Source organism: Artemia sp. Qi Xiang Cuo, chromosome 16, assembly GCF_049724085.1.
Source record: "Artemia sp. Qi Xiang Cuo chromosome 16, ASM4972408v1, whole genome shotgun sequence".
In the NCBI taxonomy this organism is placed as follows: Eukaryota; Metazoa; Arthropoda; class Branchiopoda; order Anostraca; family Artemiidae; genus Artemia; species Artemia sp. Qi Xiang Cuo.
In genome coordinates, this window is record NC_142809.1 from 27,143,325 (window position 1) to 27,167,469 (window position 24,145).

The following is a 24,145-nucleotide window of genomic DNA, read 5'->3' on the forward strand; positions in this document are numbered from 1 at the left end:
CGAAAAGCTGAAGGCTAAGTTACAGTACCAATATGGTCACTATTGCAGTCATCAGTACCAAAATGACGCAGTTACACTGATAGGAAATGCCTTGTGCCAAGATATTATTTCAGAAGTAAAATCCGCTAATTACTTTGCTATTCTTGTCAACGAGACAAAAGACGTTTCTAGAAAACAACAATTAGCGATCCTACTCAGGTACATATCAAATGGAAAAGTAGTGGAGCGACCAATCGGCTGCTATCACATGCACAAATTAGACGCCAAGAGCTTATCCACCTCGATTTGTGAAACTTTAGAAAAGCTCGGTGTAGATTCGATGCTGTGTTTTACCCAATGTTATGATGGCGCATCCGTTATGAGTGGGGAATTTAACGGAGTTCAAGCAAAGTTTAGGGAGAAGGTGCCTCATGCAGTTTATGTACACTGTCACGCCCAAAGATTAAACTTGGTTTTGACTGATTGCCTAAAAAATATCAGCGAACTTTCTGAATTTTTCTCTGTGGTGCAAAGACTTTACGCATTTATATCATGCAGCAATACTCGTCACGAGCTATTTGTGGAATCCCAGCGTATTAGCGGGCAAAAAGTCTTGGAGCTAGAGAGGACCGTCCAGACTCGCTGGTTTTAAGCAGTCCACTCTATTTCGAAGGTGAAGGCCAGATTTTATTGTATTGTTGCTGTGCTTGCCGCAGTCTCTGATAGTTCCGACGGCGAGGCAGCGTGTGAAGCAAAAGGACTACTGGAAAAAATCAACACTGCCTCTTTTGTTTCAAATTTATACATAATGGAAAAAGTATTAGTCATTGTAAATTGTTTATCAGAGCAACTTCAATCCGGAAGTTTGTTGATTTATAAAGCACTTGCACTGATTTCTGGGACATATGAGACACTCCAAAAGCTGAGAAATGATAACAAATGGAACAACTTAAGCAAAAACATATCTGAATTCTTGGCTTTAAACGATATCCAGGAATCAAAATCTCCACAATCTAAAACCAGTGCTCGAAGCAAGAGAAGTCAAGCCATTTCGATTTGTCTCAAAGACTTTCTTTCAAACTCAACAACCGGTAAACGCAATATCAGTCAGCCAGTTGAATCAGACTGCGGTAAACTTCTGTACTTAGAGGCAATAGATCGTTTCACGAGTGAGATGGACCAACGTTTCATGCAGAATATGCCTCAGCTCAACGCTTTATCTGCCTTCGACCCATCAAGTTCCAATTTTCTGGAACTTTCGAAAGTGGAAAGAGTTATGTGTCATTATCAAGAGATTCTCGGTGTCGATGACCATGCCATAGAATCCCAGCTTTCTCTTGCAAAGCTGCATCTGTCAAAAAGTGATATTTCAAAAATAGATCTTCTTTGAGCTATCGAAATCTTATCCGACCTCCCAGTTGCCTATTCTGCAGTGCTAAAACTGATGAAGCTAGTTGCTACTTTGCTTGTGACCACTGCCAGTAATGAACGATTCTTCTCGGCATTAGGGCGTGTGAAAGACTATCTGCGATCGACGATGGGAAATCAGACTCAGTGATCTCATGATAATGGCCGTTGAAAAAGAGGAGGTAAAGAAACTGGATTTGGATAGATTAGTCGACGATTTTGCCAAGCAGCGACCTCGCCGCTACCCCCTGTTTTAGGTATGTTTGCTAAATGTTGTTCTTTTTTTGCATCTTAATTTAAAAAAAAATCGAAAAAAAATCCTTGCCCCCCCCCCTACATTTTCGTGAATTGGCGCCACTGTTCGCTCTTACTTCGTTCCAGCTTAATTTTCCTCAAGATGTTTAATAAAGGCAGGATACTTCGCTCTTAGTTCGGTCCAACTTAATTTTCCACATGACAGATTTTTTATAACGGCAGCCACTTCGTTCACCTAAAATGGACAAGCTTATTAACAAAATATAGTATCATTGAATCTTAATTCAAGACACTAACTTGCTCCTGATGGCAATTCAGAAGCACAAAACAATCTCATATAAGAACAAACATAACACTGAACATCCGTTCCTAAGCTTAAGAAAAACCCTTAAAACTCCATTTGTCCCACACACTAGAGCTCTCCTGTATAGCATGCAATCTTGTCCCAAAATGCTGGCCAACTAGCAACAACGGCCCCTAGGAGCTTCCACATACAGGCAGAGCATTATCGCGACAACAACACCCCTCTGTCTTTAGCTTCGCAATTAAATGAGGAATTTACAACAAACAAATATGAATATTTATAAAAGATCTCAAATAATAAGATGTGTTGATGAGCCATTGACGCATAGAAGGGTAAATAAATTACATAAATTTTGTTTACTTTTTTTAAAATGTTAATCCAAGATTCTTGAAAACCCCTAAAAACAATATGGGATACTCTCTAGCGTTAAAACTATTAAAAATGTTCAAATGGTATTAGAAGTGAGCACTTTTTGGATATCGTCTTTGTTTCTTTTTTCAATAAACTTGAATAGTCAACATCCGAAAAACAAGACATAAAAATGACTTTCACACCTAAGGGGTTTGAAATTGCGTTCAAAGTACCCATGTTACCATAATAGCTATTTCAAGATCTCCTATCTAATTTTAAGGTGTTAAAATTTTTACCAGCCCAATTGTAATTGATGAAAAAAACAGGGGAAGAACATGAATATGATATCATTAAAAAAAATCGAAAGGCACGTTTTACCTTTCCCAGTTCCCTAGAAATTTTTTTTTGTGTAACGCAACGCCTTTTAGATTACTGCGACTGATAAGATTTATTGCTGACAAATGGCTATCACAAGCCCAAAAAGGCCGAATTCGTACTTTAGCGTCAAATACAGCGAAGAAAGAACAACAAAAACAAACAATCAAACAACAACAGAAAATTATAAAAGGGTCAATGTCAAATACGTTAAAAACAAAAACAAAGTACGAAGTAAACTCATAAAATTAGAAGGCCAATGTCAGGTCAGCAAAAATGCCCCCCAAAAAAAACTCTTAAAATTAACAAAGGGATAAAGTAGAATTAAAACAAAAACATAAATTAGTTGGTGACTAACAAACATAAATATAAAACCTCCAAATTTGCAAAATGGTAATTAAAATTAATAACTATTAGGTAAAGAGTGAGGGGGGGGGAGGCAGCGGAGAGTCAGTGGTTGAAAAGGTCAACTATGTAAGGGATAAAAGTTCTTCTATATCTTTCAGTGCAAACTCTTATTGGGGCGAAAAGGGGGATTTTTGTTGACACAGAACGCGAGAGGCGGGGTCGAAGGGGTGATTATTGACCGGGGCAAAGGGGGAGTTGTTCGAGGGTTATGAAAGGCATTGTTAGCAAAACGCAAGGTAATTTCTGCTCTCCTTTCCTTAAGGGTGACAAGGTTAGCTCTCCTAAGAAGGGAAATATAAGGTACTTTACTCTCATTGAAGATAATTCTTAGGCACCTTTTTTGTACTGCTTCTATTCTGTCCGACAATTCAATGGAAATGCCAGGATGCCAAACAGGACAGGCGTACTCAAGGGTTGGGCGTACAAATGACAGGAAAATCCTTAAACAGTGCAATTTAGGGCATTTAATTTTTTTAAGGAGTTTAAGGAGGGGAATCCGAAATTATCTATAAGATTTTAAAACCTAACTTTTTAATAGTTACCCTATATCGTATAGTTGTCCACCGACATGAAGAAATATAGGTTGTGTTCTGTCAGGGACACGGCAACTGACGTGAGAAACAGAAGAAGTAAGAGAATTAGGTAAAGAAAGAGGTGATTGTTATTAATTGCTCCAACTATTTATGGTATATATATTAACTTATAATGATTTATCTATCTAAAAAAAATCACCTACTAATTCATATTTTGTACAGAACACTTTCCTAAGACGTCAATATATCTTTTTGTTCTGTAAAATCCTTGACAACCTACTCGTCAACAAGAACGTAGCTTAGCTCTGTAGCCTATATGGAGTCTAACTAATCCAATTAAACTGAAAAATTACATTTTTAGTAGATATCCTTCTCGTAAGTTCAAGCAATATATTTACTAACTCTAGATACAACGAAATACAAGAATGTTTAAGCAGGGTATAACTTTTCTTTCGTATATGATATTAAGTCTTGTTTAAAAACTTTTGCCAAAAATAAGTTAGATGGCACGAACTTTTAGCACCGATAGCTAGATTCCTCTACTGACCATATTCCTGTCGAACGCCACAAGGCAGCAACTATAAATACCAAATTCATTTTTAGTCAAAACATCACCACCCACGGGTCAGTTTGGTTGATCCGACCATGTCTTCGTCATGTGCAGGAATTTCGGATTGGTCAGAACAATGTAAAATTCATTAATATTATGAGCAATCAAAGTCTTGGGTGACAAAAATTTAACAGCTTCATTTAGATTTTTTTGTATGACAAAAAATTTCTTATCATATGGAGCTTCGGGAATGCGTTTTTAACTCGGCAAATCGCTCTCGGAAATCTTGACAATTTTGAAGCTATAACATTTGTATGTGTAAGCAACACAATTAAGTTTAACATATTTATTTTTTCAACTCAAATCGAAGGAACTTTTCCATCAGGGTAATAGTTTCCCTGAATGAATAATAGGGTCTCTTCTGAGTCCCCTACCTCAGTTTATCATAGAAGACGATATTTTATAAGTGATGTCGCGACAGTTTTACCGCTTAAGGTAAACACCATGCAACCACATTTTGCCAAAAGCGTAGCCACATCAGATTACGCATGAAAAGGCGGCGTTGGTGAACGAAGCTGCCACATTTAGGATAGTGGTATAAACCAATTCCAAACTAAGGAAGGGGTTCTAGGCAAAAAAAAAGCAATGAGCCCTCGAATATGCAAAATATTTATTGAATGTGACAGAGCTGAAATGCGATAGCAATTTCAAGCTCTTCATTATAATACCCTTCTTGTTGAGAAGTTTCACAGCGAAACATTTCACAAATAGCTCAATAATTGCTTGCTCCTTTAGTTGGATGTAATTACAATGAAACAAAAAATCATTTATTTACTCTATAGTAGATTACTGTCCCTAAAAGGTGGCCGAGTTGGTGAATTATAAATGCTGACTTCGAATCACAGAGATTTCAGCTTTGACTCTTGACGTTAAAGTCTAAGAAAGCAAACTTTGATGCATAAATTTTCAAAGGTACGAGAGCTTACTACAACTGCTTTGCATGGGGCCACTCTAACTGCTTCAAGATTAAACCAGTTTCGACTCAGGCTCTGATTCCAGAGCGCTGGTAATCATCATAGCTACAACACTTAAGGTAAAATAGTTTTAAAGGTCATACGACGCAAAACTAGTCACATACCGATGCTTCCGAATGTGGTTCCATTCAATCAATCTTTATCTCTTACCGGCAGTCGAACTTGCAGCATAGAGTCCCGATCCCTCAGAGTCACAGAATGGGGTTCTTTAAGTGTGTCAAAATCCACAGTCACTGCAAAAAGCACCCCAAGCTCATCCGCTCTTGCATAGCGATGACCTAATAAAGGATGATAATAAAGGAAGACTGACAGAATAAAGGGAGGAGAAATAGAGAGCACGAGAGAATGGGAGGAGGAGAATTATTTGGTACGTACTAAATTTAAAAAATGATTCTAGGTCGTGAAACTGGGTGCTAACATAGACAGTTGACAAAAAGAGAAAGAGAAAAAGACACCAAAAGAGGAAAGAACATAAGATACTATTTTAGGGAGCAAAAGCAAAACCTAAACGTGAGACAAGATCAGACAGATAAAAAACCTCTTCCTTGTAGAAACAGTTAGTAGTCAGTATTTGAATCAACCCAAATCTATTTTACAATAAATCAAAGGCCAAAATAAGAGGTTACGCGAAAATGACTGTTGCTTAATAAGAGTTAATAGACACGAAATTTTATTTTTCATTTTCATTAGAGACATAACAGTTAGACAAATTGGTCAGAAGCATTAATACCACTAGTACTATTACCTTATTGCAGCACCAAACCGCCTGCGGCCAACCCAGCTGCCCGCTCCTTCTGCTCCACAAGCTGTTCAGAGGTTCACTCTTTACGCCCTCCTATAAGTTCCAACTTCTTTCTTCGTGTTTTCTTTGTCAAGCTAGATATTGTAAGCTTTTGTCCGCACATCTTCTTGAGCAGGTGGTTGCTGATTTATTGTGACAGTCTGATATTGCAAATAGATCTTAGGTATTTTTGGTCTGAAAGGCTAGTTGTCATTCTTCTTCTACCTTTAGTGACCGAGCCTCGCAGCTGTATAGTAGCATGGAGATTACATCTGCAGAGTATACTCTGCATCTTTTTAGCTCAATTTCTCGCTTCGACCACAGGGGTTTAAGCAGTCGCCCAAAGGCACACCAGACTACTCCGATCCTACCTTGAACCTCATTCGATGATTAACACTTAGCATCCATAATTGATCCTGGATATTTGAACTATTCAACTCTGTCAATATGATCCCTATTAAGATGCAAAAGAGTTCGTATCATTCTTAGTTGATAGGTATTTAGTTTTTGAGATGCTAATTGTCAGACCTACCATATCTCGGTAGCCAACACCCTTATCATCATTTCTTCCACTTTCGGTGCTGAATCGGATAGGAGAGTACCATCGTCAGCATATTCGAGATCAGCAAAACTTTCTACGGCAAAAAATACCACGCCATCTTCTTCGTTCAATAATTTTTTCATAATCAAATCTACAACAAAATTGAGAGAATTGGGGACACTGAACAGCCTTGGCGAACACCGTAATTTATTTCAAAGAGTTCAGTCTGATCACAATATACTTGGATATTACTCTTCATATTTTCATAAAAAACTTTGAGCCGGCGAAACAATTTAGTTGGGACACAATCTTCAAGCATTATCTGCCAAAAGAAAGGTCGGAGTATGGTTAAATGCAGCAAGGAAGTCGAGAAAGATGGCGATGGTGTCTTGTCCGTGATTGAATCGATGGTGAAAGAGGAGTCACAGAGTGAAAATATGATCAGCACAAACATTCCTGGGCGGAAACCAGCCCGGTTTTTTTTGTCCGTTGCTCTTGTTCCTTTCAGAAACGGTGTATGACAATTATTGCAAAAATCTTCTCAGCTATGTCAACCAGTGAAATTCTCTGCTAATTCGGGTAGGCTCGTCGGGGCCCCCGTAAGTGCTGGGCTTGCTTTATAAGTTTCTGCAGGCAGGGACTCCTCCCCTGGGGATTTGTGTGTGTTTTTTTTTTGTTTTTTTTAAGGATTTTATTGCATTTCTGACTTATTCTGTTGACGTTGGTGAAATATAACACGGGTCTATTCCTTTGGTGGTAGTGGCATTGGATGAGGGATTTGGCGCAACGCTAGAGGTTTAGTCTGTCCTGTTCTATTTGAAGTGGTTATTCCACTGATCCAATTTCTTGACGGTTTGATGGTTCCGTCTTTGGTTTTCAAGTTTCCTGTGGTACTGCTCCTTTTTATACTAAGCTCTTTGAGGATCTTGTACTGCTTGTGGGTCTCATTTTTGGCTGCTGCTCCTCTAACTCTTAGGCAGAGCTTGACCAGTAGACATTTTCATCCCTCCTAGCAAGTTTGTGGGTTTTCCTACACAGTTCTATGCATGCTGCCTTGCTGGAGGCTTTCGATTCAATTAAGCACAAAATTAAAAGAAAAAAAATATAAAAATTAAAAGCTCACTCACAAAAAAAAGAAATTAATAGAAAAAAAGAAGTGAAATATATTAAATAAATCAAACAGACTTTAATCAATCCTACGCAAAAAAAGAAAAAGAAAGGAGTAAATAAGAGAAAAGAATACAAAAAAACATTAAAGAAGCAAATAATATTTTTTATAATATTTGGCGGACACATAGACAAACATTCAAATTATTTTTATTTATACACGCGAATTTAGTTCATTTCAATATTTAAAGATAATCATCGGCCTATAAAAATCATACATCGTCGCATTGCATCAAGGAATAAAACTGATTTTTGGCGGATAAGGTAAGCGAATAACACCTTCCGCATAAATAAAAAAAGGTTTCGCAAATCTTTTTCCGCATAATTATTTTGATCAGAGAAAAAATAGGGCGGTGAACTAACGGGCTAAAAGAGCATTCGCAAGCTTCTAAACATTCGTATTATTTTTATTTATACACACGAATTTAGTTTATTTCAATATTTAAAGATAATCATCGGCCTGAACAGATACACTAAGGCGACTATAAAATCATACATCTTCGCATTGCATCAAGGAATAAAACTTAATTTTTTTTTTCTCAATAAGTAGAGATATTTATTCTAACTGAACTTATTCCCTAAATCTAATAAAACAATCACAATTTTTTAATCGTTTTTGTGTAGCAGTTTTTTAAGTGTTTGCCTAAAACACCGAAAATCCAACTCAAGATACTCGAGGAAGTCACCATACTAAAAGCACTAAAAAAACCTGTATAATTTAACATACAAAATTACATTATAAAATCTTCATAAACGATCAAAAAGACAAGAAAACCCAAAGGTCACAAGTATTGCCAGGAAATAAAGTTTAAAAATCAACAGCCAAATCTGTAGGGACTGGAAAACGAAAACATAAATCTGTTTTCACATTTTTATAGATTCGAATACATATATTTTCAGTGCTGCAATTGAAAAGGCACTGTTGCAACTTTTAGAGAAAAGCAGGAATACTAAAAAGCGTTTTGACTGTTATTAACTAACTGTTATTCAACAGATAGTTGTTTTCGGCAAAGAGGGTACAGGCAAAATACTTTGATATTCAAAAATTACATTAATTAACTACTTCTACAAATGAGAATAGGAGATATATTTAAGGCCCATTCACAATAAAATTTCTACTAATACTGAGATTTAACTAGCACTAATTTCGGGAATCAGTTGAAACCAAATTCGTTTACAATAGAGATCCAGCTGCCGTCCAGAATAGGATCAAGCCAACACCGAAGTTCGATAGACTTGAACTTAGTTGATGCCGAGAATTATCTGATTGACTAATACTTGAACTTCATCGAGGCAGAAAAACTGCAAAGAAAGCAGCGATCCCTTGCAGGGCACGGAATTTGACTCCGGCGATAAAGTTAGGTGAATATGTATCCATAACAATCTAAACAAAAAGAGGCTATATGAAAAAGAGGAATAAAGAAAAAGTGAAGTATAGGGCGGAGCTACTTGAGCTCGTCAGAAACCAAGAACTTTTGTATGACAAGAGAAACAAGGACTATATGAGATCTGAGATACAGAAAAATACCTAAGACAATCACGGTATTAATTGAATTCAGTCTTTAAATTATCAATTGAGAATCGTAAAACCTGATTACTTAGCATTAGGTAGGACCGCGTTTCGGGAAGTTGAATCTTGTTGTGAATGGGCCTACAGGAGAAAACAGAGAGTTCTAAGTTTCTTGAAAACTAATTCAGACATGAAAAAAAAAAGAGTTTGAACGATTCAATACAGGGGGCTAGAGTTAAGATTATTGGCTTCAAATCTCAGTTTAAATAAAATTTCACGTAACGCTTCATGAAGCCCAAAAGCACTTTAACTTTAAAAAAAAAAAACTTACATATTTGTTTTACAAAAGGCATAAAATTCTGTTTGTTGCTCAACGGGAGAACGCAGCATTTGTATGGAGCAACAATGGGTGGAAGTTTCAAGAACTGGAAGAAGAAAAAAGTGAAATATAAAAATTTTTCCTCACTAAATCAAAAAACAAAAGCAGAAGGAAAAGATGGAAAAAAGAAAAAATAGGAGAGATAGAAGCTTGAAACGAACATTAGGATAAAATTTTTCTCTTTCGAAGACGTAGCTATCTTGGAAAAAGCGATTTGATGAGGAGGGGGAGAATCGTACAGCATCCAAATTCGTACTCGGATGCTGAGGAAGCCTAGTTTCTTTTACAAATAATTTCCTTGTCACTTGCCTGTTATTTAACTCGTCCGCCATTTTTTACCATTCCAGTTCAACATCTAAAACGCAAGAAGGGGACTGATTTGAAAAAGCAAAACAAAGGTAAACAGGCAAATTAGGTTGAGAATGTGGAAAAATATGGCTATATCACAAGATAACTGAATTTATTATGGAGGGGGGAAGGGCGAAGTCAGAAGCACCCCATACTATGTGCGTGATCACATGGACAGATTAAAATACCGTCCGTATTTCTCTTCTTTATGAAAAAGAAGATTTATGGCCATGATTACAAGATTCGTCTATTTCTAACTCGCATTATTTGAGATTACTTTTTTTTGCCGAATTTATCAATTTCAGCAAGTAGTATCATAGCAAGTAGCAGTATATCAATTTCAGGAACTGGGAAATTCATTCCGAGGCTTCTATGTTGTTTTTTTTTTTTGTCGGCTGAACCTCACCACCAAATTTAATAGAGCTCTTTATTTGAAAGTTGAATATGAAACTGGCTGAAAAATTTCCTATTTGTTATTTTGTCTTTTTGTTTCTTTGTTTTCTGGTGGATGAGTGAGTGACTGAGACAGAGAGAGATAAATAGAGAAAGAGAGGTAGAGAGAGAGAGAGAGACAGTGACAAAGAGAGAAAGAGAGAGAGAGGGGGGGAGAGGAGAGAGAAAAGAGAGATATACAGAGGAGAGAGAGAGAAAGAGAGAGAGAGAGAGAGCGAGACAGAGAGAGAGAGAGAAAGAGAGAGAGAGAGAAAGAGAGAGAGAGAGAGAAGGGAGAGAAAGGAAGCTTAAAAAGAGGAGAGAGAAACGAGAGAAGAGAGCGAGAGAGAGAGAGAGAGAGAGAGAGGGCAAAAAAGGAAAATATTCATACCTTTCGTTTTTCAGCACCTTCTCGGACACTAAAGTTATGTTCAAGTATCACATAAAGTATGCGCCAAATCCCGAATGCAGGCTCAGTAACACTGGGCACAAAGCTTTCGACGTCTAACTTTTTTTTGTGTCTCACTTCTTTTACCATTTCTGAAGTAATTGAGTAAGATTTATCATTGACGTGCAAATCAAATTTTCTAAAAAAAAAAAAAAGAGGAACTAATTGACAACGAGACCCTTGGATATTTCATCGGAAGAATTCAACAGTTCCTAATTATGGTCGACGTGAAGGAAAAAATGACAAGATTTAGACAGCACATGAAGAACGAAATGGCTCATTATGCCCATAGGAGGCTAACTTCTCTTCTAATATAGGTGAAATATTCCAGCCTCTGTACAAACGGATCGAATTTCCGCACCTATAAAAAAGAAACTTTACAAATCTGATCTTAAACTACTACAGGTTCATAGTTAGGGCAGGAGAGAAAGTAATTGAAATAGTGAGAATATTGGCCCCCAAGAGGCCAAGGGCCAATATGTACTGATGACACGAAAATACTTATTGTTAAAGGTATACAGAACTGGTACTAGAGCAGGTTTTTCTGTCAGATATATAGATCCTAAGGTTTGGAATTCTCTTCCAGTGAGCATTCGAGCAGAGGAGCACCTTAATTTATTTAAGAGAAAAATAAAAAAGATTGCGCACTTTTAAGTGCTATCTTTTCCCCTTTTCCTCCTTGACAACACTCTTATTCTCCTCAGAAATTTGGCCGTGAGTACCTATATGAATTAGTTAGAACTGGAAACGGAATAATTCACAAAATGTTCACTTGAAGGCAAATTCTATATTATAGAATTTAATAGACTATTTAAAGAAATTTCCTTGAATACTATACATCGAATAGTCATTTAGAGGCGACATTTAGTTAGCTCATCAGTATACTACTTTTACTGAGGCTATTTCTCAGAAGTTTGTATACCGAGCTCAGCAAAATTTTTGACTTTTTTATTAACAAGTTTCATTCGTCAATAGGTGGTTAATAATTATGGTCAATGGCAGTTAATGCCTGTCAATAGCACACTTACAGACGCACAGATAAAATGAATCGAATCTGTTTCCTTTGAAGACTCCCTATTAGAAAAAAGTTTCAGCCATAAGAAAATAATTTTAAGAGTTATGATTTCCCCACACAGAAAATAGCGGTGTTAACCCTATGATGAATATGTGCAAGAAAGAGAGGTCTATAGTTTAACCATTTACAAATCTTCTTTCCAAAATACGGACAACAAATAAAGAAAACTTGTATTTCATTCAAGTTTGATAGAATTCAATTCTCCGTCTCGTTAAGTATGTCAATACATTGTGTGTTGCTGTATTCTAACTTGTATTGTTGAAAGTTAAGAAACAAAATTGCTCTTTAAAATCTTATTCTTTCTTCTTTTTTATTTATACAGATCTACTGAGACTCCGATCAAAATGTCGTGAATATCTCGGAATCATCCCGAATGATATCAGAACTTGTTCAAATATACCCTCGGTTGACAGGTTCTGTGTTAAAGTGTTGCCTTGATATTTTGTAACTTTAGGAAGATACAGTGAACTTTATAAAAAAAAGTAACAACTAGTTTTCGAAGCTTTTTTTGGCAATAAATTAAACAGAGTAACTCGTCGTTTGTCCCGACCTTTTCTTATCCTCTTTTCCCCAAACGGAACTCCTCAGATTAGGAGACGAGATGACTATATTAAAAACCAAAATTATAATAACAATAACGAACTATTATTATCCAGACAAGACCATTCAACACAGTATGCATAAAAACACAACTCAAAATAGGTACAAATCTTGTCTCCAACTCACTTTCAAAAAAAAAAGTCTGTTTTCCATCCTACCTTTTATCTCTTAATTAATATATTTACAAAATAAAGTTGCTGGCGCTCTGCAAGGATGTCAAGTGAATACCATCATCAACTCCTTATTACGAGGCGAGTTTTTTGAGTAATGTCCGTAGGAACATAAGTACGCAACGAAAGTTTATTTCAAAAAAGTAAGTTTATTTTCAAAAAGTAGATACTTTACTCTATTTAACAGCATAGTTGCCAAGTTTGTTGTAAAACTTATCATACCTCTCAACTAATTTTAAAGTAGCCTCTACATAAAACTTGCCACCTATTCCACTAACCAGGTATTAAATTCCGCTTTTACGTCGTCATTATCATTGTAACGTTTGCCAGTGAGGTATTACTTGAGGTGGAGAAACGGATGGTAATCACACGGCACAATATCAGCACTAAGCATGGGCACTGTTTGGTTTTTCTGGAGAAACAGAAAAAAAATAAAGAGGGCTTGAATAAAACAGAACAGAAACAGAATAGGTCACCAAAAAAACAGAAGACCTGTTTCTGTTCTGTTTTTTGGTAAAAGACAGAAAAAAGATGTTTTCGTTCAAAGAACAGTGGTTTAAACAGCAGTTTTTCGAACACGTAAAGGTTAAAGAAAAACAAATTGTAAATGTAAAGTTTTGACTTATTATCAAAAAGTTAATTATAGCATCAGTTGTTCGAGCCTTAAACCTTATCATTTAAAAATTATGCTTTCCCCTTGTTTGGACATTGTCGGGGCATACTGCTTGTGCATGAAATACTCAGAGATCAAAAATGGATGTTCGCTCGACACTAGTAGTAGTATGTTAAGATGCTTTAGAGCGGTTTCTGGCAGCTCCGAAAAGATCTCTTCGTTTTAAGTATAGAAAATTAATGGGTCTCCAATATGAAAACATTAACTTTTTAGTCTCTCATTAACTTCTCATCAGGATTGCCACTTGCCACGGGTAGTTCTTTTCTCTGGCGGCAACACTTTTGAGAAAACACAGTACTACTACAGCATTTTTTCGCAATAAAGTGCAGTGTATCTATAAAAGGGCGAAAAACTGTCTGTGCATACAAATATCACCATTTTTTTCTTTATGGTTATCTTCTTCCATTTTCCCGTCCCTTTTTTTCAAAAATGTGCTTTTATGTTTATACAGCATCTTCTCGAACTTTCCAGAAATGCCCGGATATTTCGAAGATAAAACAATTTTCAGCATGAAATTATGCAGTCAGCTCAAAGTCATTAGTGTTTAAGCATAGCCCATAGTTGATTCGGAAGGGGGCGGTTTCCCCTACGCTTTCCACTCCTCCCATACTGATGTTTGGACTTCGGAATCCATCTTAAACAAAAGTACAGTATAAAAGAAGAAAGAAGGTTAATTATTTCTTGGCCAATGTGTATGAAAATTTTTCAAAAGGAAAATTAATGGTTTAAGGGCACTTCGCATATTTTTACGGCACTTCGCGCAGGAAAATATTGTTCTAGACCCTCCACCAAATTCAGTCTTAAGTAAATAAGTAAAGTGAAATTTCTCCAATTCCGAATTTCAAAGAAATTTAGACTCTGCTACGTAATACTTTCTTTAGTTATTATCTTCTCTTAAATAGGTTTTCGAAGGGATGCAAATATAAAGACAATTGCACTTTTTGATAACTTATTTCGAAAATTTCCGTGGCTTTGTGGCAGAAAATACTTTTTCCAACGTATACACTTGCTCTATCATATAAATTGTTACTACTTCAAACTTTTATTTTAAGAATAGGAGCGGGCATGCTTTTGAGTATGTAGGTACGTTTTCACGGTCCATTCCAAAAAGAAAGGGGGTAGTGACATCCTCGACTATTACTAACTATAATTACACAATCCAAGAATACTAATTTCGTTTCTTAGCCGACCCCTTCCCCCTCCAGAATCTCTGCATTTGCCAATATTTCAATGGTTTAATATAAGAAAAAATTCACTTTTTGCTCCCCTTCCCAGGATTTACATAAATTCGTACTACTGTATTTATGTAAATTAATGAAAAAAGAAAAAGCTTACCGGAAAGCTCTACGTCACTCTGAAAGATAGACTAGCAGTTTCTCCTCAAAAAATTTTAAAGCATTCACGGCAGAGTTGCTAACGCCGCAGGAGCGTCTTACGATTTTGAAACCAGTTATCTGCAACCAGCTTTCCTCACTGGGTTCTACCATAGCCTCAAGGACTTCAGCAGTACAAAAGCGAGTTGGAGTGGGCTCACTTGCAGTTTCTGAACCATTACTTAATCTATCCTATAGTACTGAGGTCAAAGATTGAGGGACCAGAGAACGATCCACGAGTGAAAACCTTTCAAATATTGAAGGATCCAGATAAGCTGCCTTTTGGAAAAGATTAATTGCAAAATGAAGGCTTGTCACGAAGAATTTTTTTTTTACTCAGGGACTATGAATTCTTTGAGGGGTGCAACAATGGGACTATCACCTGCTCTAGTATTACAAAAGAGCTCAGGCCCTTCTAAGACTATGTGTGCTCGACTGCCAATTGGATATGCAAGAAGAACTTGCCATTATAGTGGTATTGTGCATGGGAGAAAGTACGGTAATAGCAGCTTCTAGTAAAGACTAGCCATTAGACAAAAGCAAGGGACTCCTAATAAAATTGTTACATTCGTCAAATGTAAAAAACTATTTTCGGGCAACCTAAGTTTTTTTGTAGACTCAATCATATTAAATGTGCTATTCCATCGCACTTTCATGTCAAGAGGGATATGAGAACAAAGGCTACTCTCTTTACAACATCTTTTAAAATTACCATGATGGAACATGGAAACTTTTAGTTTTCTAAATAATTTTCGCAGTTTTTTCAATATTTGAGCAAGTGTAAAGTGTCTTCGGATAGCCTGTTCTAGAACATCGTTTTCTGACATACCCCCAGCTCCCCACTGTTCTTCTTCATTACTTCCCCCTTCCTTTCCCGTAGACACTACATCAGTTTCATCAGAGTCTTCAGCAAAAGTATCTTTACTTCCGGAGTTTTCAGAAGAAGGAAGAGAAAGGCGGTCTCAATAATTTTCACCAGTTAGATCGATATCTTCGACTTTTTCAAAGGATTTCAAGCAATCTTCTTTAGGGATGTCATTGGCTAAGTTTTTAGTGGACAAAAGAAAAAGAGCGCCTGTAACAGATTAATGAAGACAATGTTCAAAACATGAAGTTCAGGAAAGTGCTCATAGTCTAGAGTCACAATGCGAAACATCTTATCTGTCAGTGAACACTTCCTGATTATAACTTGGATTTCAGTTCAATTCTGTTTAACACATAACATTAATCCAAGTGGCTGCCCAAAGAAAGACGTAAAAGCACTTGATACTGGGCGACCACATGTATAATAAACACTTAACAAACAAAACTCTTAACAAACAAACAAAACAAACAAAAATTTAAATAAATAATAACAATAAATAAACAACCAAATTATGACCAACCTCTAATCATAAAAAAAAAAACATCCATGAACCAAGACCCAAAACAATTTTTTTTATTTTTCTCTTAAATAAATTAAGGTACTCCTCTACTCGAATGCTCACTGGAAGAGAATTCCAAACCTTGGGATCTATATATCTGACAGAAAAACCTGCTCTAGTACCAGTTCTGTATTCAGCGACTAGATTTTCAGCTTTTCGGGTACTATAACTATGAAATGATTTAGTTTCTCTGTAAAATCCATGAAATAACTCAGGACTGATACAATTCCAGCACTGATACGAGAATATTCCTGCTTGGTAGTCACGAAGTTGCCCGACATAAGCACTTTAAGTTTATTATAACATGCCTCAATGTCATTGACTTTTTCCAAGTATCCACCAATAAGTTGTATAGCTTTGTTTTGAAGAATTTGTACTCGTTTAAAATTTGAATAAAAGTTACTTGACCACAAAACACATCCATATGAAATGTAGGGGTGGACTAAAGCATTAAACAAAAGTAATAAAATTTGTGGTGATAAAAAGTTCTTAAAATGTAAAATGTCGGGCCCTCAAAAGGGCCCACTTGTTTATCCACAAGTTCCATGAGTTGCAAACCTTCTCCCAGCAATGGGTTAAATTGCATGGTGATGCAGAACACCATCGCGGGAGGATCCTCTATAGGAGGACAACTGTGGCAGGGCGTAAGATCCAGATCTATGGACAACGGCCTCTGCAAAGGGCTGCCTCGACCTTTTCGGGGTACCAACAAGACTGGGGACCTTGTGGTCAACTTTATTCCCACTTGAGGAGTGGCTCCCCTCAAGGAAATTATAGCCTAGTAAACGACACAGCATTCGCACGGGATTCTGACTAATGGACATTTCTTCTGGGATTGGTATGTTTTGATGGGCGTCTTTGGGCTGAAAAACCTCTTCCTAGCTAATTTATCTATTACGGGTTGCCTCCCCGTAGTAGCATAATATTTGTAGGCATGAATATATAATGAGTCGGAGGTAATAGGCTTGAGATTGTCTGTACAGGATTTCGACTCTTGTTGATAGAAGAGCATCTCCAAGCGCTGAAAACCATGTTGTGACCAAGATGGGCCCATGATTGCACAAAGCCTCCCTTCATGGAGGTCCCAGGGACTTCTTGCTGTCCGGTTATAAGCTGGCTTAAGCACTTCTGTGTAGACTTGAGAAGATATTTGATCCCCGTCCTGAACTGGTATCCAGGATCATTGCTTTTCCTGAGGCGAAACAAATTTCAATGATTTAAAGAACATGAAAATTGGAACTTGGAATGTTACGACATTAAAAAATGACTATCGTATCGACATTTTGACTGACGAATTCAGACGATTCGAACTAGATCTATTAGGAGTTTCAGAAACTCATATCCCAGGGGTAGGAAGCATGAAATTAGGTGATATAGAATTTGTTTACTCAGGCAGGAAGTATGGGTTACATAGACAGGGAGTAGGGCTCATGATGAATAATGAAGTAGCTAAGTCTTGTTTAGTCTAGGAAGATATTAATAATATAATACCAATTGTTCATTTTATGATTAGATAGTTTAATTTATCAATTAGAGTTTCAGAAGCCCCTTTAGAACAGACTGATTGACATAGTAATGACTCAGATGAATTTTAATTGAGCTTACAGGGTCACAAAGACAAAGTACCAGACCGAAAGATTATGTTATTACTGGGAGATTTTAACGCCCAGGTTGGTAGAAATATGGATAGATGGTATCCCAGCTTAGGTAAATTTGGTGTAGGAAAAGAAAACAGTAATGGATACAGACTTTTGCAATTTTGTAGGTATAACAATCTAGTTATAACCAATACGGTGTTTGGTCATAAAATGGCTCATAAGCTAACATAGTATTCACGTGATGGTAAGACAGCAAACCTTATTGATTATGTTATAGTAAACCGAAGACTGGCAGGATCAATACAAGATACTAAGGTATATAGGAGTGCTGTTATTGATGTTAAAAGTAAAGATCACCATCTAGTAGTGTCAAGGGTTAATTTAAAGCTGAAATATTGGAAGGGTAATTACCTCCCAGGAAGTTATGATGTTGGTAGACTCCAGGATGAGAATTTGAGAGAAACTTTCCAGGAACAGTTGAATACTAAACTTGAGAGTTTAAAATTTGATAATGTGGAAGATGGTTGGAATAATTTTAAAAAAATAATTTGTGAAGTTGCTGAAGGTGTATTAGGGAAGAAAGCTAGAACTGCAGCTAAGAATATTAGTGAAAAAGCTTTATGTTTAATAGAAAGGAGAAAGGACTTGTACAAGAATTATCTGAGTGATAGATCATATGAAAACAAAAGAAATGTAAAGAAAGTGGAGAAAGCATTGTAAGGAGGTGTGAAGTGGAGGCCATGGATAAAATTGCTGAGGATTTAGAAGATGCAGCTAGACGGCATAATAGTAAAATATTGTACTGGAACGTTAACAAATTGAGAGGTAGTAGTCAATCCGGACTTGTCCCAGTTAAAGATAGGAATGGGGTGGCAATTAGCGATAAGACAAAAGCTAAGGCGAGATGGGCCGAACATTTTGAGAATTTGCTTAACCGTGATAGAGTTGCATGAAAAAATATAGAGGAAAATGAAAAAGTTTGTGATACCTTGGATGTGAAGGAAGATTTGTTTTGTGAGGAGGAATTAGCAACAGTACTAAAAGGATTAAAGAATAATAAGACTCCAGGTGCTGATAGGGTAGTAAATGAGTTTCTTAAATATGGTGGCTCTGAGGTTAGAAATAAGTTATTGAAGATTATGAATATGATTTTTGAAAAAGGGGAAGTACCAACTGATTTTAGGAAAACCTTAATTAAGCTACTTTATAAGAAAGGTGATAAAAATGATTGTGGTAATTATCGAGGCGCTAGTCTGGTCTCTGTATATATCAAATTGCTTAGTAATATGATAATTTTTAGACTGATAGATGAAGTAGACAAAGTTTTAAGAGAATAGAAGTGAGGTTTTAGAAATGGTATAGGATGTGTGGACCAAATTTTCACTCTTAGGTTACTAATTGAGAAGTGCCTAAGTTTTCAAACACCTTTGGTCCTCAATTTTATAGATTATGAGCAAGCGTTCGATTCTGTTGATAGAGGAGCTTTGGTAAAGGTTTTATCCTTGTATGGTATACCAGACAAATGCATTAAAGTGATTAGTGCTATGTACGAGAATAACACTGCTGCGGTTAAGGTAGGAAATGAGGTTAGCAGCTGGTTTTGTATTAAATCACGAGTTAAGCAGGGTTTTGTTTTATCCCCCTTTATATGGATTATTTTGATGGAATTTGTTTTAAGAAGCACAAAAAAGGCAATGGGAGACCACGGACTCAACTGGGGATGAAAAAATCTCATGAACTTAGATTATGCTAATGATTTAAGCATCCTAGAGGAAAGTGTGAGCAAAATGAATGACGTTTTCGAGGTTTTGCGAGTTCAGGGTGCTCGTATTGGTTTGAAAATTAATGTTAGGAAGACCAAGTCACTAAGGCTAGGAATAAGTGAAGATGAAAAGGTGACGTTGGGTAATGAAAAGATTGATCAGGTGGGGAGTTTCACTTACCTTGGTAGCATTATTAGTAAAGATGGTGGGAGCAGTGAAGATGTTAAAAATAGAATAGCCAAGGCTCAGGGTGTTTTTTCACAGTTAAAAAAAGTCTGGAAGATTAGGAAGATAAGTCTGCAAACCAAGATTAGAATCTTAGAAGCTACAGTGATGACAGTGGTCAAATATGGCTCTGAAGCATGGACGCTCCGAAAAGCGGATGAAGATTTGCTAGATGTTTTCCAGAGAAATTGCTTAAGGATTGTTCTGGGTACCCGGCTGACTGACCGTATTTCAAACAATAGGCTATACGAAAAATGTGGTTCAATGCCGCTTTCTAGGTCTATAATGAAAGAAAGGTTGAGGTGGTTAGGGCATGTTGTTCGGATGAAGGATGACAGATTGCCGAAGGTTGTTCTTTTCGGCCAACCATCTAGGGCTAAACGGAAAGCAGGTCCTCCCCGTCTGGGGTGGGAGGACGTCATAAAGAAAGATATAAAGGAAATGGGAACTTCGTGGGCGTGTGTAAAAAGGGAGGCTTTGAATAGATTGGGGTGGAGGAGGAGCGTGCGTAGCTGTGTTGGCCTCAGGCGGCTTGGTGCTGCGATGAGTTGTTAGTAGTAGTAGTAGTAGTAAAATGTCGAATTGCTCCAACTCCTTGTGCGACTTTCGTTACAACAACATCAATGTGTCGTTTCCATGAAAGATTGTAATCCAGGTAGCAACAAAGATATCGTATCAACATATACCAAATACAGTAGAGGACCAAGCACCAAGCCTTGTGAGACTCTACAAGCCACAGGAAATGGGGCAAAAGCGACATCATGAATCATAACATTAATAAACCTACCATTCAAATAATTTTGCAACCCTTTTAAGCCTGACCCTTTTATGGCTATACATTCCAATCTTAAAAATAAAATTGATAAATTAAACAAAAATTTACCAAGTTTGAAGTTTGATTGTAATTCTACTCCAAAGAAGGAGTGCCAGCGTAGCTGAGAGTTCAACTGAGTTCAACTGAGATAGACCTTCGCAATCGAATTTCGCCCCTTTCTAGACAATTATTTACGAAATCAATAAGAGTTCTAAATAGGGATAAGTCCTTATCCCTAAAATAGTAACAATTATTTACGAAATCAATGAGGTGAATAGCAGCATGACTAGTAAAGTGGCCTCTCCGAAAACCAAACTGCGTCTCACTTCATAGGTTATGCATCGTATAAAGGCGTTGGTGGACCACTTTCTCAAGCATCTTGGAGAACAAAGACAATATTGATATTGGTCTCCAGTTACCCATATCTGACCTCAAACCTCCTTTGAGCAGAGATATTACTTTAGCTTGTTTCAAGGCATCTGGGAAGGTGTCTGTTGTCAGGGATATGCTAATAATGTGAAGCAAGGAAGGAAGTAGATACATCATTGTAGCTTTAAATGTCCTTATATTTACACCATCAATCCCGGCACAATTTGATTTGATATTCTTAACAATTTCTATAACCTCGTCACTTGTACATATTTTAAACCTAAACTCCAATCCTTCCCATAGATCATCCACAAATTCATCTGAAAGAAAATTTTTTGAATCCTTTCTAGCACCCTCATGAACTGAAGATCCTATTTTTGATTAAAAATGACCGAAATGACTGGCGACAACAACTTTGTCACTTGCAGACGTGCCATTAATGCCAATACAAGAAGAAAGGCTGTAATTTTTTCTTCCCATGAATTCATTAATAACCTGCCACGTTGCCTTAGTATCACTCTTGTGCTCACTGAACTTTTCAGTAAAATACCTCTTTTTAGCATGGCGTCACAGAAATATTGCTGGAAGGATGTTATTAGTTGTATGATAATGATTAAGCCTCTTAAAATATGAAACACTGTGGTGCAACCTGGGCTCATTTTTCATATTCCTAGGGTAATAGAGAGTGATAGCAGTCACAAGTTAACGTAGCCTTAGGGGCAAACCTTAAAGCAGCCTTCTGCTTAACTTCTTTTTCTGGCAGCAACATTTATGTGATGATAGATGGTTTCCCAGGTTGGTGCTTTCAAGCTCCCTGTTGTTCTTTAAATAAGCTGTTTCATATCTGACTTATCTAACACAGAAAGTTGCAATTTGTCCGGAGGGCTTAGCAGCAGAGCTTCAGCAGAGCAGCTTGTTTTGATTGATTGAAAATAAAGAATGGTCATTTGTCTCCTGGACAGTATATGTGCAACTTTGCTGCTCAATTTACTGGTTCATATCTGGCTTATCGAACACAGAAAGTTGCAATTTGTCCGGAGGGCTTTGCAGCAGAGCTTAGGTAGAGCAGCTTGTTTTGATTGATTGGAAATAAAGAATGGTCATTTCTCTCCTGGACAGTATCTGTGCAACTTTGCTGCTCAATTTACTGAATAATGTACAGTAAGAAATAAGTTTTTTTAGTAGAACTAAACTACACCTTTACCGTCCTCCTATTTACACACATGCCTACTCTCATCTGGCTCCTAGGCCCTAATTCTGCCTAGCTAAAACAATGTAGTAGCACTATTTGATATATTAGACAAACTGATTTCCATCATTTTACTTGCATTCCAATTCTAAAAATCGTATGAGGCGTAACCACGCTTCTTCACAATTTCAAATGAAGATTTAAAATATTATTTTTAAGTTCAAAATTCTCAAATATTTCATTCTCGTATCACTAAAATAAAATCGGAAACAGAAGAAAAACAGGTAGAAAGAAAAACAGAAACAGGATAAAATAGCTATTATAAAAACAGAAACAGAACAAGTAAATAAAAAACAGGTCAATTTGTTTCTGTTCTGTTTTTTTGAAGTAACGGAACAGAAACAGGTACTTTGAAAACAGAACAGAAAACAAAAACACTGCCAATACTTAATCAGCACTGTATGGTGGATGGTCTATAACTTCCCAGCCGAAACTGTCCAATTAATTGCGGGTCTGAAAAGCAGTGTGAACTCTTGCATTGTCATGAAAAAGGACGATTCCTTTTGTCAGCATGACAAGTTTTTTTGTTGTTTTTTTTTTTTTTGCCCTGCGAAGCCTTTTGAGGGTTAGGCAGTAGAATTCTGTATTGATAGTAGTTCCTCGTTACATGAAGTCGACCACAAAAACACCAAGCCTATTCCAAAACACCGACGCCATAATTTTGTGCTGGAAGAGTCTGTTCAGCCTACAAATTTTCAGGGGAGTGCGTGTGTTTCCATTCCATGTTCTGTTCCTCCGAATGGGCGTCATAAGCGAACTTATGTTTCGTCTCCACTTCAATTGGTTGCCACCTCAGTGGCAACCATTACAATGATGACGACGGCGTAAAAACAGCAGTGAAGTCTTGGTTATTGGAGCCGGCAGCATGTTTTATGAATAGTTGAGAGGTATGATCAATGTTTGAAAAACACTTTTTTTTTTCAAACTCGTTTGAAAAAAATGTTGCCGAAAAATAGAGTAAATTATTTACTTCTTGAAAATAAATTTACTTTTTTGAAATAACTTCCTTAACCTTACTTAAAGACACACCTCGTACATCAGAGGCGAAATTAATCCGCTTTCGAGGCCAGCCTTTTTCTTTCACAAGCACTTTTTTTGTTACTTAGTGGTAGACTTGTTCAAATCCGACAGCAACCCCGTCTTCAACAGAGCTTATTGCAATTAATTTTCGGAAATTAATCACAACAAACTTAGTTTAACGATTTTGTACTGCTATGTATACATTCCTTGTCAGGGTGTGTAGACTTACGAATAATTGATTTAGTTTCGATTTTGGTTTGATTTATGCTCACGCTGGCATGGCCTCTACTTTTTTCTTCTTTTTTGCCTTTCACTGCCTATTTTCTTTATTTACCTTGCTTTGGCTGAAGATTTTTGGGCTAGTTTTGTGTTTTTCTCCAGTTACATATTTATTAAGCCCACACGTCAAGCTCTGCTCTCGTTGGCTAGAGTTGATGTTTTGTTGCAACTATTTGTATTTACAAAGATTTAATTACTTACATACTTTAAAATGTCTTTATTAACCAAAAAGTACCTAATTTTTAAAATCCTGAAGCGAAACAATGACTCACCCCTCCCCCCTCCAACTGTAAATAAATAGAAATGGAATAAGGTACCTATGCTATTTGGACATAATCGCGCGAGTAATTCAAAACGGATGTCTCTCTCTACACTCATAGATCTAGCATGAATTTTGAAGATATGTGATCTTCCTTCCAGATCAGGCAGGCCAAATTCAACTTTTCTATCCAAACGTCCAGGTCTCATCAAAGCTGGGTCCAAAGTGTCAGGTCTGTTAGTAGCCATCAAAACCTAAATAAACAAAAAAATCACCGTCCACAATTGCATTTTTTAATATTAGTAAGATGCACATAGTCACGGAAGGAGGGAGAGGGGATTCTTTAGGCTTGTACCCCCCAAATATCTATATTTTTGGTGATCATTCGCTAATTTTAAATTCGTCCGGTTTGGCTGTTTTGACGAACTTTATCTCCTTAAAAACTTCTGATA

The 24,145-nt window shown here is 36.8% G+C and overlaps 2 protein-coding genes across 5 annotated transcripts in view; one reads left to right on the top strand and one right to left on the bottom strand.

Moving 5' to 3' along the window:
* Positions 1–24,145, top strand: part of LOC148942732 (diacylglycerol kinase 1-like) — a 147,596-nt gene that overhangs the window by 91,599 nt on the left and 31,852 nt on the right. The gene's annotated exons all lie outside the window — the stretch shown is intronic.
* LOC148942736 (glycine--tRNA ligase-like) lies at positions 1,746–23,947 on the bottom strand. 2 transcript variants are annotated; one of them, XM_089102804.1, is made up of 5 exons: positions 23,752–23,947; positions 10,746–11,163; positions 9,527–9,620; positions 5,301–5,474; positions 1,746–1,876 (listed from the first exon to the last, which is right to left on the bottom strand). In XM_089102804.1, the coding sequence occupies exons 2-4, from the start codon at positions 10,890–10,892 to the stop codon at positions 5,329–5,331; spliced, it is 387 nt and encodes a 128-aa protein (XP_088958930.1). In that variant the 5' UTR covers positions 10,893–11,163; positions 23,752–23,947; the 3' UTR covers positions 1,746–1,876; positions 5,301–5,328. The 2 variants fall into 2 exon arrangements, with proteins under 2 accessions (XP_088958930.1, XP_088958929.1); XM_089102803.1 differs by having other exon boundaries at positions 1,752–1,876; positions 5,347–5,474.

Coding starts and splice junctions, on each gene's coding strand:
- LOC148942736 (XM_089102803.1), bottom strand. CDS start 10,892: ATGGTAAAAGAAGTGAGACACAAAAAAAAGTTAGACGTCGAAAGCTTT. Junction 9,621..10,745: donor AAGGTGCTGAAAAACGAAAG/GTATGAATATTT, acceptor TTCTTCTTCCAG/TTCTTGAAACTTCCACCCAT. Junction 1,877..5,346: donor TGCTGCAAGTTCGACTGCCG/GTAAGAGATAAA, acceptor TGTCCATTTTAG/GTGAACGAAGTGGCTGCCGT.